The sequence below is a fragment of the Cylas formicarius genome, unplaced genomic scaffold, assembly GCF_029955315.1.
Source record: "Cylas formicarius isolate icCylForm1 unplaced genomic scaffold, icCylForm1.1 PGA_scaffold_6__28_contigs__length_40554024, whole genome shotgun sequence".
NCBI classification, from domain to species: domain Eukaryota; kingdom Metazoa; phylum Arthropoda; class Insecta; order Coleoptera; family Brentidae; genus Cylas; species Cylas formicarius.
The window spans coordinates 17072630-17092414 of record NW_026844347.1 but is presented as its reverse complement, the minus strand read 5'-3'; the positions used below and the strand labels follow the sequence as shown (position 1 = coordinate 17092414).

The 19785-nt window shown below is 33.7% G+C and overlaps 1 protein-coding gene across 3 annotated transcripts in view; it reads right to left on the bottom strand.

Moving 5' to 3' along the window:
• Positions 1-2939: 2939 nt before the first annotated feature.
• Positions 2940-19785, bottom strand: part of LOC132704030 (uncharacterized) — a 47775-nt gene continuing 30929 nt past the window's right edge. For 2 of the 3 annotated variants that reach the window (XM_060673644.1, XM_060673645.1), the window contains exons 10-16: positions 14115-14295; positions 13841-14053; positions 13521-13786; positions 8662-8908; positions 8433-8609; positions 8163-8368; positions 2940-3589 (exon numbers count right to left, since the gene is read on the bottom strand). In XM_060673644.1, coding sequence (XP_060529627.1) covers positions 8174-8368; positions 8433-8609; positions 8662-8908; positions 13521-13786; positions 13841-14053; positions 14115-14295 — 1279 coding nt within the window. In that variant the 3' untranslated portion in view covers positions 2940-3589; positions 8163-8173. The other variant, XM_060673646.1, reaches the window with a different exon arrangement.

Here is a 19785-nt window from a genome sequence, read left to right as displayed (position 1 = left end):
ACACTTCCCGCACGCTAGATCGGTTAAGTATTTTACGGAAGAAAGTAGAAAAACTGTATTTATTGTCTTCGTGGGATGTATTGAACTTGTCTTATAATATTGTATTTGTATTTTATGACAATAAATTTTATTTTATCTTTATTAACGGACACTTTGATATACTGTTTGTACGTATTTAAATTTTAGACAACGGCTTAAAAAGATATCAGTCAACGTTTACATAACATTCCCGAAACTTTAACATAACAAATAAAAAAATCCACTAATAACCTATGCGTTTAAATGCAAAATTTGTCTTCTAAAAAGACCAGAGAGGATGAAAATTGACAATGCGCAGATTTCTGCCCAAAATCGGATTTAGATTTAAAAATGCATCAATTTTGAAAAAATATGCAATATGTGCCTCGAGGAAAGGTTGCGTGCCAATATTCTCTTCCTCCAAATATCCGATCAATCAATGCGTTTACGGTGATGCTGTAGAAATGATGCGGGCCGAATTAAAAAACAAAGTTACACGCAATAATATAAAACAAAAACGTCCACCCACGTAATTGATATAATTAAAACTAGAGAGAATTAATACTAGAGAGCAGTTAGAACGTGCAAAATAATTATAAATGCAAAAATAATTATAAAAAACCTTAAAACAACGTAATGATACTGATAGCATGGATTCAAAGTATTTTGTCGACTAATTTCATTTAATATGTATTATTATTATTATATCCAATTATATAGTACGCAATACAGCAAAATGTATTCATACATTTTGTGTTTCAATTTCCTTACGATTACAATGATCGGATTTAATTTATTACTATACAAAACCCTCAATGTGCGAAATATCTAGGTATTCTACGAACTGGCCATTTTACCGCTTATGCAAAATCACTACTGTTGATAAAACAACCCAATGCCCTCGCGAACCCTGAAACGCTGATATTGCCTCTTTTGATCATCGTGCATAGACGTGACTGACCGCAACGACGGCGCCTGTTGGTATTGGTATTGGTATTGGCCCTCGCGGGCGTCCGAGCACCTAGGCCACCAGATGGACCCGTTGTGCCCCCGGGGAGTCCAGAATGCCGCCCTTCCTATAGAAGGTCAGCAACTCCTTTAGCCCAATACGGTGCACTGAGTCCGGATCGATCAGTGCCGTTCCGAAGACTCCCATCCCAATCTTGCCCATGTCAAAGCAGGGCACTCGGTGCGGCGCCTGTTTTTCAGACATGCGTTGCCCGAAGCAGTTAGTTGCCTACGAACACCGTTAATAATAGGCACGTGAATTTCGTCCTATCTCTAAAATCCCCTTTTCCACTTAATACCACTCTACAAGTTGGTGTCGCGATCTCTAAGATTTTTCTAAGGAAGTTATTTTTTGTTTAACGCGAGTTTCGTAATTATGAGTTACGCGAGTAAAACTTATTTGTCAAACTATGTACCGTCGTAGTGTTTTGATTTTGAATATAGTTCGTGTGGTGCTAAACGGCTATCATTTAAAATAAACCAGCCCCGCAAGAATACAGGCCACACCTCCCACCATTCAACCCGATAGATGGTGGTGAAGCAAGGAAACGTTTCTCCCCTAACTACTGTTTTCGATAATGTGCAATTGGCTACGATGTCTCAGGAAATCTGCTTAAGTCAATCAATTGGTTCATATGAGGATTAAAAGTCTTTATTTTCCAAATTGACTAAACAGTGCCAGTGCCTAATTCTGTCGAACTGTATCGGATATTCTTAGATAATTTAAATGCATTATTAGTAATTAAAACTCTTTTAATACGTTTCCATAATTTGACGGAAGAGAAAACATCATTAATATTCTGAGTGTAAGTCGCGGAAAAAAACTAAAACTACAAGATATTAAATGTTGGACTGTAATGCGTGTACCTTCACCTGTCTGTTATCATCCTACCAACTCAACTCAACAAGAGATTAAGAGATACTAACCAAAACTCACAAAATACTTACCGATTTCTACAAGCACATATCTATTTGTTGGTAAGTTTCTGTTATTCTGTTAACAGAACAACAGATACTACCCAAAACTAACCAAATACTTGCCAATTTCTAGAAGCACATGTCTATGTGTTGGTAAGGTTCTGTTATTCTGTTGTTGAATTAAGTTGAGAATCCTCGTATTAACTAGCGTATCAGACATTATGCAGATGGCCTAAAACAGTATAGTCAATTTGCAGTTTGCAAAAATAGTAATGATTTTGCCTAATGCCAGGTCAATTGGTTTGCTTTAAACAATGGTTCTTCTCATCAAAAAGAGCAACTTCTGTATTGCCCTGTAAAACATTGGTTAGTTTCAGGGATGAGATTAAGCGACCTACCTGTGAGAAAGAGGTCACAGTGTTGTATATCGGTACCCGAATGAGGCGTAATATCTATTAAAAAAAAGGGTCAAGAGACCATCACCGTTTCCGGTGCAATAAACAAGATATGCTAATGAACTATAACCTAATGATAAAAATTGATTTATTACCTACATATTCAGAGTGTTTTATTGATACAGCCAATTGTTTTTCTTGAACTGGAACCCTAAGAAGAAATAAAAAAAAGGTAAGCCTCGGTCAGCCGCTGTTGGTTTAACAAAAGAGGAACGCTTGGTTGGAGTGGATAATTTAAATAAAATTAATTTAATTACTCCCGTATGTTAAAACATTTTAGACAAATTTGATATACATTCCGAAGCTGTATTTCGTTTTCGTAAAAGTTATTACCATGGCTGACTAAGATATACTTTCTTTATTATATCTTGTGATCCTAAAGTTTGTAGTCCAAAAAAAGAATCCAAATCAATAAAACATCTCGCTTATTAAGGGATATTGCCAAGAAATTAAGTCGATTTGTGGATTATCAAACTATTTGTTATATATTGAAAATTGATGGTAAACACATTTAGTTAGTTTAACAATTTATTAAAATAAACGATACATTTACAATGGTATTGGAACAAGACATCCAAAAAGATAACGAATTTTTAAATCATTAAATAGTAACTTCTAACAAAATATTAACAACAATCTAGCCAAAACAAAATCACTACATTATACATATATTATTATTTAATGAATAAAGATTCTCTATTAAATATTAGAAACAGAGGATGTATTGAATAGGATAATCGGTTTGTATAATATCAACTTGTCCACAAAATACATTTGGTCGAATATGACATTTTTACTTGTAAGAAAATCAGTTTAAAAATATTTTGCACCTTTCACTTTTTAATCAGAACAATTGGGAAAAAAGATATGAAAATGTTATAGAAGAATATAGCAGAAATTTAGGTGTTAAATATTTACATCACTTTGGCAGCAGCAATACATTGACCAACCAATATTTTGGGTGCATCAAGTCGACTGGAAACAAGTCCAAAAAGTTAAATGAATTCAGTGCTTAAATGAACAGGAGTGCCTCAAAGTGTCTGGCGTCACATTCAAAATAGTCCCAATTTTCGATGTAGATGGAGCGCCAGATAAGTTCGATACAAACCTATCAGGGAGTGCGGGGGTAAAACCAATTACGACGAGAAAGTCAAGAAATTGGGAGGTCAATCTCACACTTTCCAAAACACCTAAAACAAATAATATTTTCTATAAATTAAAGCAGATACGTGCCAGTTATCGTACCTAACGTTAATAAAAAATGACTTAAGAATTACACAGCAGTCAGTTACAATAAATTTACAGTTCGTGTAAATTTGGTGGAATTTGTTTTATTTGAACTAGTACCGTTTTTGATAACAATATTGCTTAAAACAAAATCTTTTAGGTTGCCACAGAAATTCTGCGAGCTAAGCAAACTTTATATGACGTGTTGGAAGTGGCGGAAGAAAAAATTGTAATTAAATAGGACAAACATGGTGTAGGCAAGTATGTTTCCGTGGTATGAAAAAATATTTAATATTGTTTGTGAAGCACAGTGATTTTGATCATGGCGGCCGGGATAAAATAATGCACAACTTAAAAGCAAAACATGACGTTGAAATATATGCAATAGAAAAATTGCTTGAAACATCTCAAGTTTGCCAAGAGAGAAAGAACCAGTCTCATGCAAATCTGACCATAGAACCTATTATTTGAACAAACTTTTACTCTAGAGGACAAGGAGATCTTATGGATTTTCAAGCCTGTCCGGATAGTCCGTACCGTTGGTTGGTTAATTATCGAGGTCACCTAGTATACTTCGAAGCGATAACGGTCGAGAATTCACGGTATCTGATACCGGAAATGGTGAAAATTTGGCCATTTTTAAAAATTCTTCAGGATCGACCAACAATCACAAGGAAGGATAAAGAGAAACCATCAAGATATCGAAAATATGCTTAGAGCATGTACAACCATAGTTCAAAAAACTGGTCACTAGGTTCTTATTTCGTACAGTTTCAGAAGAATAGTTCCTACTACAAAATAATTGGATATAAAGCATTATGTGAAGTTGACAGTAAAGCTGGATTTTCTCCTTTGACTCTACCTAATTTGGATGTGGATATATGGATATGGAAAATGTGCAAAATGAAAATAACTTTCGTATTTTAGAAGAATAACATATAGAAAATTAAAACCTGCAAGAAAAGCTACAGTCTGATGAAAGACAAGAAACACATGGTAGGGGGACAATCGAGGGGGAAAGGGTTAAAGGTCACAAGGATGTTGACGAGGATATTCCATGATACCATTACTGAGGGTAGGAAGAAATAGAAACATTGGTGATTACCAAAGAAAACCCAGAAAAAATATTTAGTCGGGAAGAATTTAGGTTATGCATCATATGCTCTAAAGATGGATGGAAAAATGTATATACATAAATGTCAAAAATTTCCAAAATTGATAGAGGTCCTTCTGACATGCAAAATAGGACGCCATGTTTCCTGCACAATGTTAGAATTTTTCTGGGCAAACACCACACTATATTTATTGTTTTCCAATAAGCTGTGATGTTTGATAATCTGTTAATTTGTGGAGCGGTAAATGTCGAATTTGTGGTGTTTGCCCATGAAAATGCTAATATTTTTGAAGGAAATATGGCGTTGTGAGACTCCATGATCACACTCTTCCTATAAAGTCGCTCTACCAAAAGTGACATACTAACCAAACTATTAATACAATAAAGACTAGAGCTCTATTGCAATGAAAACTAGATTTTAGAAAATTTGTAACATAGTCCTTTATTCGTGCGAACGCTTCATTTCTATTTTAATTTTTGTATTTGTATTTCTTCGTTCTATAATTTTTTTATAGCATGAATCTCAAAATCGTACTTAATTTTTTGTATTTTTCTCCATTCTCCGGATTTAATTACATTGTGTCAGTTGACATAGATTAAACAGAAATAGGCAAAAATGATAGCAAGAACTGCAACAAATATATCATTACACAAATTGTTAAAAAGAGAATACGATCTAAAATAGAACCACCAAAGTTGATTCCGAAAATGCAGAAACATGCAATTGCACGTATTCATTCTAAAAAGCAATTTCTTAGAAAATTGGCACGATCGAAAGCGGTTCACATCGTATTCTTGGATACGGAAAAAGCATTCGATAAAGTAACGGGTGGTAGTCTGGGCCCTTTACCATTTATAAATGATATGGACCATCTAATTAGAATGTCAGAACAGTGATGAAAACTCCTTTACGTTGTATATCGACAACTAAAACGTATCAGTGTATCGCGATGTGCTCTAGAAGAAAATTTGAAGATTTGAGACCAGATACCAATTTCCAATTAAACTAAACTGAAAGTTTATAAAAGATTTACAGACCAATCATTAGAATAGGCACAAAAGTAAAATAGGAGCAGCAGATATGAAATAATTAAGAGTAAAAGGAGATACAAGGGTCAAAATTGGAAATGCACATATACATATGAGAGAAGTACCATTGGATAGGCCATTTACACAGATTAGGTAGCACTGTATCGGTTAAAAGAGTTTTAAAAAGTTAAAGACGGGGAGAAAGGAAGACCTGGAGAAACATGGGATAGTACTCTGAAAAAGACGGGAGGAAAATGGGTATAAATTAAAAACTCTCTAGTAGTGCTGTAAACAAAGCTTGAACAACCATTCCACTTAAATACATTACAAGAACAAGACACTACTTATTTCATTCTCGTTTTAGAAAAAAAAATCCTTGTCATATAACACTGAATATCGGAAACAAAACAATATATAATTTTATTATTTTCTACAGCATTCAGAAAGTGTCATGACAACCTGATCCAACAAAACAAACGAAAACACCAGGGCACACTCTTAAGATACTCTCCAGAAGGAGGAATATGTAATTTAATCCATTCTACCTTAACAACTATTACGTATTTATTATAATACATACTACAAAATTTTAAGCATTCAAGCTGTCCAAATAACACAGGGCAACAATTTTCAAACCTTTGAAAGTTGATTTTTTGGGCCTCTTAAATTTAAATTTTATAAGCCTTTTCCTCTATCACGAAGGTTTTTTACCTTTGGTGATTAACATATTATTTTTATTAATGCAAGAACAAACAACGAATTAAAAAATCTAAATTAAATAACAAAGTGTCAAACAATGGTTAAATTCATTTATTTTTGGAAGATCTTTCCCCCTCGGCCGAAAAACATCGTTCAGTGGATTTTTTTAATCACCCGCAGTAATCTGGCATCACTGCAGCGTTCCATCTATATTCCATTTGCTCCGTACTCACGGCAGCAGAACTTTCGGAAAAGCAGTCCAGATGTGAGTGTGAAAAGTGTAGTGTTGTTCTCATATCGCATCCCATTTCCTTAAATTTCTCTAACATGTTTTCTACAATGTCTTTGTAATTTGGATATTTGTTGTTTCCTAGAGAACATTTTACATTATGTACCAGAACATCATGCATCCTTATCAGATTCAACCATGGTATTTAAAAAAATGCACAACCTTTAATCTTTTAACGTCCTGCTTCATTAGTTCTAATTTAATATGTAACGGTGGTAAGAGAATTTTTATTGGAAAAATAAAACTTTCGAAAAACATATTTTTTGGGCCCAGAGTTAAATTACAGCAGGTACAAAAGCAAGAGCATTTCCGTTATGCAAAAGAACAGATTCAGACTTCTCTTGGATGACTCAATAAAAAGCCTCCAGTCCTCAGAATTGTAACATCGGTCCAATAAACAAGTGAATCCCTTTGTTCAAAACAGTCCATAACTTCTGTCTCGCGCTTCCTGAAATATCAGATTTTAACGTCTTGTGCCAGTAAATTTTTTATTTCAAAGTATAGGTATTAAAATTTTAAACATATGTGAATATATCTGTGGTTGCGGAGAAACACTGCATATATCATCATCAACTAAGGATATCCTTATCATTTCAGGTTCAGCAACCCTGGTGGTATCTTCTTCTAAATCGACTGAATTCTCAGATATTGGGATATCTGCGGCATGTGGCACTGGATTAATTGCAGACTTGAGATTCGGATAAACAATGTTTTCCAAATTTTTGGTATTAAATCCACAAACATTGCATATGCAAGGTTTGACTTGCTCACCAATTTTTACATTAAAATAATAGTATTGTTTTTTTTTTTAAACAGGAGTGTAATTTTACGTCTAAATTTCTTGACCACACACACAGCAGAACGTAACTAGAATATTTTTACAAAGTCTTGGAATTTTAAACTGCACAATGCTCACTAACCTTGAGACACGACTGACTTCGACAAACACAATTAAACGATAAACGGGTTTTCTTCAAGACATGCCGCCAAGACCGGAAGCAGCAATGTTTTGACTACATATTTGGGAATCACAGAAACTATATTTTACTTTATGCAAGATGTATGCCAGTGGCATAGCAATTTCAATTTTTAGAATGTTATGTAATGTTCCTATATTTAAAACAATAAATATGACATCTCAAAAATTAATCCAAAAATGTTGCATGATAGAAACAAAGAACATTGTTAATTAAATGATGAAAAATATCAAATCAGATAATCTTTGTTGGCCTGTATAATTATTAATAAATTGTGATAGTTTTTATAAACAATTAATATTCAATTTAACTGGCCACGAACAACCAACATTGTTTCACAACCAACATTGTTTCAACCCTTTCGATTCGTAACTGTAGTAATAGTTTAGTCTGTTGTAAAGTGAACCATGTAATCAAAAACGATATACCTCAAGTATTATTAGCTATTGTCGGAATAATAAAAGTTGACTGCACGATGCAAATTGTAATCGGCCGCCAATATAATCTGCACAAGATAGGATCGTGGAGCCGAATCACCAATTATGTTCCGAAGTTGCATTATGCAACCTTCCAACCTGGTTGACGTATGATTTGTAAGCAACTCTTCCTGGGAACTTGTATTTGAATTAAAAATCTAAAAGATGCACAACACTTTTTCAGACACCTTTACCAACTCGGGAACTAACGTGATTACTTACAAATACATCGTCGGTAAAGTTCACATCATCCGTGGCATTGCAAAAGAAAACTTCTCCCGATTTTGGTTGGGTCCAGACGGTATCGAATATCTCCGCTTGAAGAGAAATCGGTAAGTCCAAGAACTCCTCGCTCTCCGTGATCTCATTGTGTTGTGATATAAAGTTTATGCACTTGCTCTAAAATATACGCTTCAATATCAATGCAAGTTTAGCAATAAAAGCGCGCTACCTTTAATATTTTGGCGTTGTAGCGATCCGCGATGCATAAAAAATACAAGGCAGATTCAGCATCGATAGTCGACCTTAGGTGGTATTCACAAATCTGTTTTAGCGAATCAATTTCATATCTATCGCTCAGAAGTACCAACTCAAGCAATTTTTCTGACGAGAACTGGGTTTGCTTTAATTGGCCGCTGTATAAATATTCCAATAACAATCGGAATAATGCTGGATTTGTATCGTGTATGATAATTTTCCTAAAATAATAACAGTAATTACAAAAATAACATTTCATGTCTAAAAAATCTTATAAGAAAGCACATTCAATGTTTTTCAGTACGTTTTTAGTACTATGTACTGCCATGTACATTTAAAGGATTAATCTATGATATGCATTTTCGCAAACTTATTGCAATAAAAGACAACAACGCTCTTATTAAAGAAGCGGACACCATTTATATGTAAAATTCATTCATCAGAGGTGCGATTTTGCAAGTAAACAAGTATCACCTATCCTATTGTACACGAAAATATATCAAGGTTACATAATTCGCACAAAGGCACACACAAAACAATCCACGACATTGACTTATAAATGGGTACCTTCTTCGCACGTCATCGCCAAAATCTTTATATTAAGAGCTATCAGAGCAATAGAGAGAAAAATCCAGGGCTGGCCTTAATGACGCCTCAAATCATTCTCAGACAAGCAAATTAAGAGTGATGAGGTCCTTACTGGAAAGACCTGACCAGCAACGGGGTCCAAACAGATAAAGGATGATTCAATAAGGGAACTCGGAAACTCGGAAGAATATAAAAATATACATTTATATAAAAATATATATTTACCATTTTAGATTAGTGTATTACAATTAGGTATGAAAGATGATGTCATTCAAATGACCCCCGCGACTCATGTGGCATGACGTAATTTGTTTTTTGAAATTTCCTATCACTTTTTGACACAATTCAGGTTCTATGCCGACTATTTCGCGTCTAATCTCCTGTTTCGGCTCTGGAATAGTGTTTGGTTTATTTCTATACACTGTGCTCTTTAGATACCAAAAAAAAAATCTAAGGGAGTAAGATCACATGATCGCGGCGGCCAATTGATATCGCCGTTACGTGAGATAATCCGACCACGAAACTTGCCCCGCAGCAATTGCATCGTTTGTCTGGATGTGTGACAAGTGGCTCCATCCTGTTGGAACCACAACCCTAACCGTAACAGCGATCTCCGCATTATCCTCGAAAAAAAAAGGGCCAATTATTCCTCCGCACCAAACAGTCACTTTTTGAGGATGCTTTGCTTTTTGAACAATCTCTCTTGGATTTTCTAATCCCCAAATACGAGCATTGTGTTTGTTTACAAAAGCCACCAACGTGAAAATGTGCCTCATCGCGAAAGATCATTTTCGTTGAAAAATGAACCCCTTGTTCTCGTATCTATTCTGCAAACACGCGGCGCTGTTGATGATCTCGAGGTTTCACCTCCTGAGTTATTTGGACTTTATATGGGTGTACATGCAAGTCTTTTGTTAAAATTCGATGTGTGGTGGAATACGTCAGGACCACTTGCTGCGATCGATGACGAATCGATGTGTTTGGATCTTCGGCTACACTTTCGCGAACAATGGCAATATTTTGATCTGACCGACCTGCACGAGCACGTTGAGGGACTTTGAGGTTAGTTACAGATCCAGTTTGCTCAAATTTTTGAACCACATTCCAAATTGTCCTCTCAGGTCGATTTTACGCACCAAAAAATTCACGTAGAGCCCGAAATGCATTTTTTCTTGATCGACCATTTTCATAATAGGCTTGCACAATTTTTACACATTGTTCAGTCGTATATTGCTCTATGACGAATTTTGTTTGTGTTTTGAGGTTAGAAATCTCATATGATAATAAACAAATACAGTGGCGTTTCAAAAATATTTCAGATAGTAATGTGGAAACTCTTATTGAATCACCCGTTATTTAAAACAAAAAGAAACCCACTAATAAGGAAGAGAGGCAAATATTGATACATTTCATGCATGACAGGATTGTCAAAAAAGCTTCAAAATATCCAATACATAATCAGACTATCACTGAGACCAAACCCCTTGGGTAGAAAGAAACCAAAAACTGCATCTATAAAGTACCATGTCAGGCGAAACAACAAAATGCTGGATAGCCCAACCAGTATGGGAAAAGCGACAACAAATGCAGTAATCGAAAGCAGAAATAATACACAAAGAACGACATTGGTTTAAAAGAAAGTTGAAGGAAGCAGTCTTCATCCAGGAGAGCAAGAAGGCCATTAGTTGAAATAAACAGGCTATAGAGACTACTAAAGTCCAATTCACACTGAGAATAAATTTGAAATTGGAGAAAGCGGCACGACATTACTGAGAATCTTATAGCAACCCCAAAATCGGTTCAGCCCAAAAGATTTGTTATTCAGATATATGTAATTTTAAAAAAATATACATGTATTACTAAAAGATTAAAATACCATATAAACATAAAGCTGGATAGTATCAATGTTTAAAGGTTTGGATCAGTTTAATGAGGTATTAAGGACAAATCAGCAGATCGACAAGGTGACTTGTAATACCCCCAAATATGAAAATTAGTATTTATTTTGTGTTCAATTACCATTATCATAGAATTGAAGAATTTTTTTTTCAAAACCATTCCGTCAACTTTAATTGCAATTTATAAGGCTATTCGAGGGGATAAGAATTTGACAAGTTTTTCTTGAAATAAAGGTAAAGGTAAATTAATAGATACGGGTTTTGAACATATGGAGCGTGGTCGCAAAAGTATAATGTCAGAGCGAACAGAGAAATTTGAGAGTTGGATCAATGCTGGTAATAAAATTTAACAACAGGTCTTAAAGCATCTACTGTTAGGGAATGGTTATTAGTTGGTTTTGGCTGGACTGATTTATGCGCTGCTTGGTACGGACTTAGTAATCAGTCTCTTTGAATAACTGTTCTCCATTAGATGTTCTTTAATTGGTTGCTGCAGATAGTCTGTTCTCTTTCGTATAGTGATTGAATTATGCCTCATTTGTATGTTGCTATTGGCCTGCATGTGTGGGTTTTCTGTACACGGTGGTATTAATCTGAGCTGATTCGGATCTCGTGACCAAGACGTCGTGCTCCTTTTTTCTCTTTCTCCATTCTGAATTTGATCCAGGAAATGTTCTAGCTGTTACCAGTCTTTGTCCAATATTATGAAGGTGTCGTCTACAATCAACCAACGTCCTGTTTGCATTTAAGGTTCTTAATTGTATTCGAAAAACACTATTGTAAACATTTACATTTGCAAGATTTTTCTTTGTTGATGAGCTAAGCTTAATACATCTTCTGTTGTATTTATATAACACTAGCATTTAGAAACTCCCTCTGGTATTAGTTGCTGCTATTTTCTTTTTCGTTGAGTTTGGATGTCCTGAATGATTAGAGCTAAGTTAATTGCATTTGGTACATGCGAGACAGAGCTGATAACGAAGTTGACAACTTAATTAAACAAAATTACAGTTACAAAGAGTTCCAATAGTGAATCACTTTCTTTGGTAATTTGGAATGATGAAACCAGTGTCGAACTAATAGTGTCTTTGGGCAAGTGGTAAAACTTTCTTCTTAAGAACTTTTGATATGATCAGCCATGTTTTGAATATAATAAAGGACGATAGTGGCAAGTGTAAGGCTGCTTTCGGAGTGTATTTTGTGATGGAACGCTTAATATCTCTAATGTGGAAATTATTAGAGAGAAGAGCAGATGTAAGGTGTTTTTATTCTCGGTTCGGTGACTCGCGTTGAGATAGTTTTGAAATTAAATGTGTTCAGGACCACCATAGCATAGCAGGATTAAATTTTAGAGATTTTATCACAATGCGTTCAGGCTTTTGAATATTAGAATTAGGAGGTTTGGATTTTTGAACGATTTAAATCGAGTTTCATTAGCTGTTTGAGAGGGCAGTTTTTTTAGGATAGACTCGAAGAGTTTACAAAATTCTATGCGTATGCGGCAAAGAATACATTGAAGAGACCGGACGAAATATATCAAGTAGGCTCAAAGATGAAAGAGCCTTAAGACTACGACAAATAAACTCATCAGCAGTTGCCGAACACAATCACAGAGAACATCAAATTTTATTCGATAATACTAAAATTCTTGCACTTGCAACCAAAAATCCGAGAATCTATAGAAATCTATAAGCAACCAAACAATCTTAACCGCGACTCAGGACTTTCCCTTTCACCAATATGGCAATCAGTCATCCGAGACGATGTTCATGCTCCTCCACAAACAATATATAAGCAGGTACAGAGTAGAATGGGAGCCAGTTTCAGTTAAGCTCTGAGGAAGCCAACAGGATGATTGACGAAACATCAGCAAGTTCGATTCATCAACAACCGATGCAGGAGGAAAGCAAAAGATTTCTAAAGACTGTTCAGTAGCCTGTGGAAATTTCTTTTAAAAAAGTGTCTGTCTATTTTTTGCTGCTTAAATTTATGAAATTGGCAATAGTGCAACATAGTGTTAGCAGTATTCAGTAGTTATATTATTATTAGCGAAACGCTAATAATAATATAACTATTACATAATAATAATAACGCTAACACAGGAAAAAAATATTTTTTTGGGTTTAAATTTACAAAATTATTAGTAGATTAGTAGGCAAAATAATAAGACCGCTCAATAGGTTTTTTTCATATTTGAACTACTTACAATTAAACAGGTAGCTGGCAAGATTTGGTCTCCCGACACCATATTAATGTCTTTTAAGCTACTCTTCATATTTTTTTATATAAAACGGGGTACATTGTATTGTAAAAAAATCTACACAGTACTAAATAAACTTAACCTTACTTATCAATAGCTTCTCTCATTCCCGACTGCAACGCTCGTCTAAACCAATCACATCTTGCCGCTACAATCACTCGATGAGCTTTTATGACGCATTTTCGGGATACCGTCGCACCGGGCGTCTCGATATTGTCCCTATTTTCATTGGTGCATACCACTTCGAATTCCATATCCGTATTCACTTCGTCATACAGTAGTTGCAAACATTTTTTTGCCAAATTGCTATTAATGGCATTGGGCGGAATACACAAAGACTTTACCAAATTTAACTAAAGCAAAAATGATTTAGATTTGGTCATCACATAAATAATTATAATTTTTACATTAATTTCTGGAGCGGACTCTGATTTAGAATCGGACGTTGAAGCACTTTTTTGGGTTGGATGCGATTGCTGATTTATAGACAATGGTTTATCAAGTAGTCCCAAACTTTGGAGGGTTTGATTAAACGAAGTCCTTTCAACTAATTTACAAGCATGGGTCATAATATCTTGGGAAATGTCCAAATGTTCCCGCAACTTTTCCAATATGTAGGCCTGAAACGCGAACAATGTCATAAAATATCGAATTTAATAGACATGCATGTCATTAACATACAATTTTACTTGTTTCGACTTTGAAAAAGAATTTAAATTCGTTAAGTTCCAGCTTTTCATCGAAAACATCGACTAATTCGTCCAATCTTATCAAAAAAATCGGCAGCTCCTTTATGAAAAAGTCTAAACTTCTTCCTATGACTTGAACTTTTTCAGCAGGGTTTAAATTACTGTACATTTCTCTGAAACAGAACAATCTATAAAGATTCAAACGGCCAGGAGAATGTGCACAAGATGTCTTTTTTTTTAAATGCCGTTGAGTGGATCGTCTCGGACAGAATCGAATTGAGTGCATTTTTGTTGTGTCTATGTCTATATTAATGATTAGTTGTCAAGACATAAGTTCGTTTGTTTTACTATTTTAATCTGTGCAGCCTTTACTAGTCGCTAACACGTGGATCTCTATTTGTGCAAGGAGTATTGTGCCCCCTGTGCTGTTAGACGTTAATTTATGACAAAGTGATGTATGTATTGACGTCCCTAATGTGTTTTTCTTGTTTTTTGTTATTTTACATTTTAAAGTCCTAAGGAACCCTGAATACTTGGGCGAAAGCTTGACTTAACAAAAAAAGCCATTATTTAATAAGCATTTACACCTTTTATTGCTCCCTCTCTATTAGTCAATATTGGGCGATCCCGTAGTTATTTTGTGCAACAAGTTACCAGTAGCCCGTTACTGTCCTTGTTGGTTGGCGAAACTGGCGCTAAAATCACGAATTCACAAATTTGAAAAATTTAATCGTGAGAATTGTCTTTTCATCTCTCCATCTCTTTCAATTAATTCAAAACTCTTCTAGTAACATCACTAAACTACATCACTATTTTCTATATACGATCCCATGTATATTCGGTCATTTCAGGATTCTTGTCCGAAAATAATAAATTAAAAATATATACTAAATAAGCAATTATAAGTTAAATGTTAGGCCGAAATCGAAAAAATCGAAAAAATCGAAAACCAATAACAGCAGTAAAAATTAAAAACTCATTTGGTCCAGATGTTGAGTTGACATTTAAACGAACACATTAACTTACTAAAAACGCAAAATATTAGTTTAGTAAAGTTAGGGATTTAATCATTAAAATGTTTAATGTGTAGCAAAGAAACAATACAACAAGGGAGTTAGTTACAATCTACAACAAGAATAAGTGGGAAACTCTTATAGGGATAACATCTGAAAGGAATGAAACTGGAAAATGTTCGTATTGCAGAGAAACTTGCAGAAAATAGATTCATAAGGGTGGTTCGGATTTTATAAGCCTAATTTTTAAGCATTAATTTTAAACCTACTTTTATTTTATTTTTTTTATAATCCATCATAATAAAACAGTCAGAAGTTGTTTTTTTAATAATCTGAAAGGAGGATATCAAAAGTATTTTGCAATTATGGCTTTAGTAAACATTATTTGTACATAAATCCTTAAAAGGCCGAATATAGAGGGTGTACAAATAGTGGGTCAAAGTAATTGTTTATTATTTGTTAAAAAAAAATACAAAAGTTAGAGATACGAACCAATTTAAGATTGTTTTCAAATATACAGGGCGATTCTTAAATATATGGGAAACCAAACTTTTTTTTTTTTAATGTAACACCCTGTATATTATGGCATCAGTAGATTTAATTTTGTTGTCGTTTAAATCTCAGATTTAATAAATTATTTCGGCAGTACATTTTGTATTAACATGTAACGAATGAAAGAAAGAATTATACTTAATTCGTTTCCATAGATTTTTCAGGGTAGGGTAATATTTATTTTTTATCCATCTTTAGTGATATTTTCGGACAGTTTGAGAATTTTTAGTATTTTATTCGTAAAAATGTGTATACCTAAAAAAATACTAAGTTTAGGTATAGGGAATGCTTAATAAATTTGAAAGAGCATTAAAAGGAGTAATTATTGGTAGTATAATATACAGGGTGTTCAATTTGATTTTTTCACGAAAATAATATTTTCAATTTTGACGCACCTTGTATAAGCGATTCGAACTAACTTCAACATGTAGGATAAATGATTGTACTACTTTATAAAATCCGAACACAGGGCATTTTGGACGAAAAAATAGCTATAAATCCGAAAACACTCAGTACCCAAAATAATGTTAAATTGTTTCATTTAGTGTCTTCTACAACTATTGCATTAAACATTATTTTATAAAACAAATAACAAACGAGATATATTACTTTGACACGCTATTCGGACACCCGGTATGGTTGTTAGGGCTCGCGCTTGATCAGGAACTGCTATTGAAAAATTTTTGGAGAATTTGGTACCTTCGGTACATTTATTTGTCGATGTATCTAATGCATTATGGTTAAGAATCTATCGCCTAGAACTGCGTTGATCTAAATTTAAAGTTGTCTAAGTCATTTCCAAGACGTGCATTGATGTTGAACCATCGTTTGTTAAAAATACGAAGGAAATTGCCCATTTGCGACTTAGTCCACGCTATATCGTGGCTTGGCGTCAATTACATCGCGATGCAAATGTCGCGCATTATCATTTTTTAAAAGCATTCAACAGAAGCAGGTTCCTTATAGAGCTAATTCCAGTTGGGAAATAAAAAGAATAAAGCAAAAAACGTCGGTACTAGACTGAACTCTATCCACTTGTGTTGTTTATTGTATTCATTATTTTGTAAACTAATTTCGAGAAAAACACGCCGTCTGATTTTGACTGTATTATGGATATTTGAATGACTTTTAAGCGATTTTAACGAATCGATAAAAACTTGAAAACACACTATACACTTGTTCGATTCACATTTTATGTCTGAACTTGATTAGGCATTCCTCAATTGTATGTTTTAAATATTTATAAATATTTTGTTAATGTTGATTGATTCTATGACCTAATGAGAAGCGATAACAGCGCACTAGATACGGAAACAAGTTTGCTAAGTTTACTTGTACGTTGCAAATAATGCTGTATGATAAATTTTTAATTCTGTAATTGCGAAAGAAAACATTTAATTAATATTATTACAAAAATTAATTAAGAACTCTTTGAACAGTGCGTAAAGCACTGATCCAAGGAATACAAATAATAAATTTATAAAAAAAATAAATAAAAAAATGGTAAGTATACAAACCATTACTTAATCTTATTACTATTATACATTGTAGAGTACCTATATTTAATTTACATTCAAGTGAAATTTTAACTGTTTTACCTTGCACATAAATTTAAATGTCCAATTCTCTATACAAATTTTCTGTATGCGTGCGACGATCATCATTAAATAAAATTTTTAAGAATTTAATTTGTAGAGTTTGTATTTTATTAAAATAAGTGATACAAGATATGAATTGTAAATATTCATTCTACTACCGTACTCAGATAATATCGGCTTTTATATATGGCACTAACCATTGGGTAAATTTTATTTGACATAAAATTAATATGCTCAGACCAGTTTAAACTACCATCGATCAGTAGGCCTAAATATTGAATTCGTTTAACACGTTCTATATTTATATTCTTAATACTTAGTCTTGGCATCTGTTTTTTTTTTGCTTGAACATGTTTTATCAAAAGCCAGTGCGTATATTTTTTTTAAACGTATTATTTCCTGTAAATGATTCTCACTTTCCCCACTATAAAGTATCTGCATATGTGCAATACCGTGCTGTAAGCCCTACACACTGCAACATTTAAGACATATAACACCTACAATGGTCCCAGGACTGAACCCTGAGGAGCGCCACATACACTTGATCGCATTTCACTTTTAACATTGTTTATTTGAAATTATTGTTTTCTATCCAATACATAAGTTCTTATTAGCCCGTAAATACTATCTCTGAAACCCATATTATTTAATTTCGCTAACAAAACATCTATACTGACAACATCAAACGCTTTCTTAAGATCAATAAATATTGCAACTGAAACACGCTTTACACCTAAGTCCGACATTAATCGATTTATAAGATCCATCGTAGCGCTCAGAGTACTGCTATTTTTTATGAATCCATATTGATACTCATCAAGGCAGACACTTGTTCTAGAGGGCCGTTCTATTTGAGTCCAATATCTATCAAATGCCCGCCTATCCCACTCACAAATAAAGTATCCTAGGAGCATGCACAGCACCAAAAAGCATATCCACTGACGTTCTTTGTAGTTTATCTTCAGAACAAGTCCTAAATTTTCATATGTGCAACTTGTTCGTTACCAGTGTGCAATAAAACGGTTTTTAACCTACACTTACTTGAGTGAATAAACAGGAGTCATTCTTCTATTATATTATTATTATTATTATTAATATTTATTTGCAAAAGTAGATATTACAGAACAATATTTTTAGTATTTTGGTGATGCTTATCCATGACTTTCAGCAAATAAACAATCACCCTAGTTCCACTAAGACCGTAGTCGCGCGTGGGTGGGCTCTCGCATAAATTTGCACAAAATGAAGGACCTCTAAACTGAAATAAACATCAATAAACAGAAAATAATCATCAACATTAGTAAATGCTATCCACTCTAAAACTCGGTAACATAATTATTATCTTATACCCAACCAAAATACACTAATCGATGCCAATAGAAACCCTCTCCCCTATATACACAATATAAGACACAGATATATACATAACAAAGTCTTTAATTGAAAGAATGGAAGAGTCAAATCAATTCTCGTATTTCGTTTCTGTTCACTTGTGCAATGATTTTTTTTATTTTTATTTTATATATTTTTATATTATATTTTTATATTATATATCCGAACAGGAGTAAGACACCTTCAAGTATTTGATTTTGTCTGTCGATCTGATCTCTGCCTTTTCCGTGTTACCAGCGATAAGTGTATCAAAATCTGGGTCCGTTTTGCTGGTACAACTAAATGTGACAAATTTTGTTTTTTGATAATTAATTGTCAATAGTTTATGATGGAAGCAATCAATTATATCTTTTAATGCTTCTTCAGCAATTAATTTAACATAATGTATCATCTGCAAAACTTGACATATCCAGGAAATTCCTCTAGAAGTATACTATTTAAGTAAATTATAAATAAGACTGGGCCCAAAACTGTCCCTTGCGGGACACCAGATATAACAGACTCTGAAGTGCTTATTTCATCTTCAATCAAGATGTGTTGTTTTCTCCCAGTTAAGTAACTTCTGAAAAGATCAAAAGATATATTTTTTAACACCTATATCTTCCAAAGTTTCAAACATCTGTGCGTGGTTAACGGTGTGAAATGCCTTTGCGTGATCTAGGAATATGCATAAAGAAGGTTTACTTTTGTCCAGACTCTCATAAATTTTTGACGTTAGTGATGTTATAGCATCTTGTGTGCATGTATTTTTTCGAAAGTCATATTGTTTCTCAGAAATTATTTTAAATTTGTTTAAGAATTTTGTTAGTTTTAGTTTCAATAATTTTTCAAAAACTTTCGCCACTGTAGATATTAGGGAAATTGCCCTATAGTTTCTCATCTCTTGTTTGTTGCCGCTTTTAAATATTGGAATCACAATAGAGAGTTTAAAGTGAGATGGACAAATATCAACTGTAATAATATGGTTAATCAGATTAGTTAATGGTAATACTATTTCTTCACTGATATGTTTAATAACGTCTGGTTTTATTCCATCAATCCCAGGGGAGTTTCCTGACTTGAGTTCTTTAGTTATTTCCAGTACTTCATTTGTAGTGGTATTATGTAG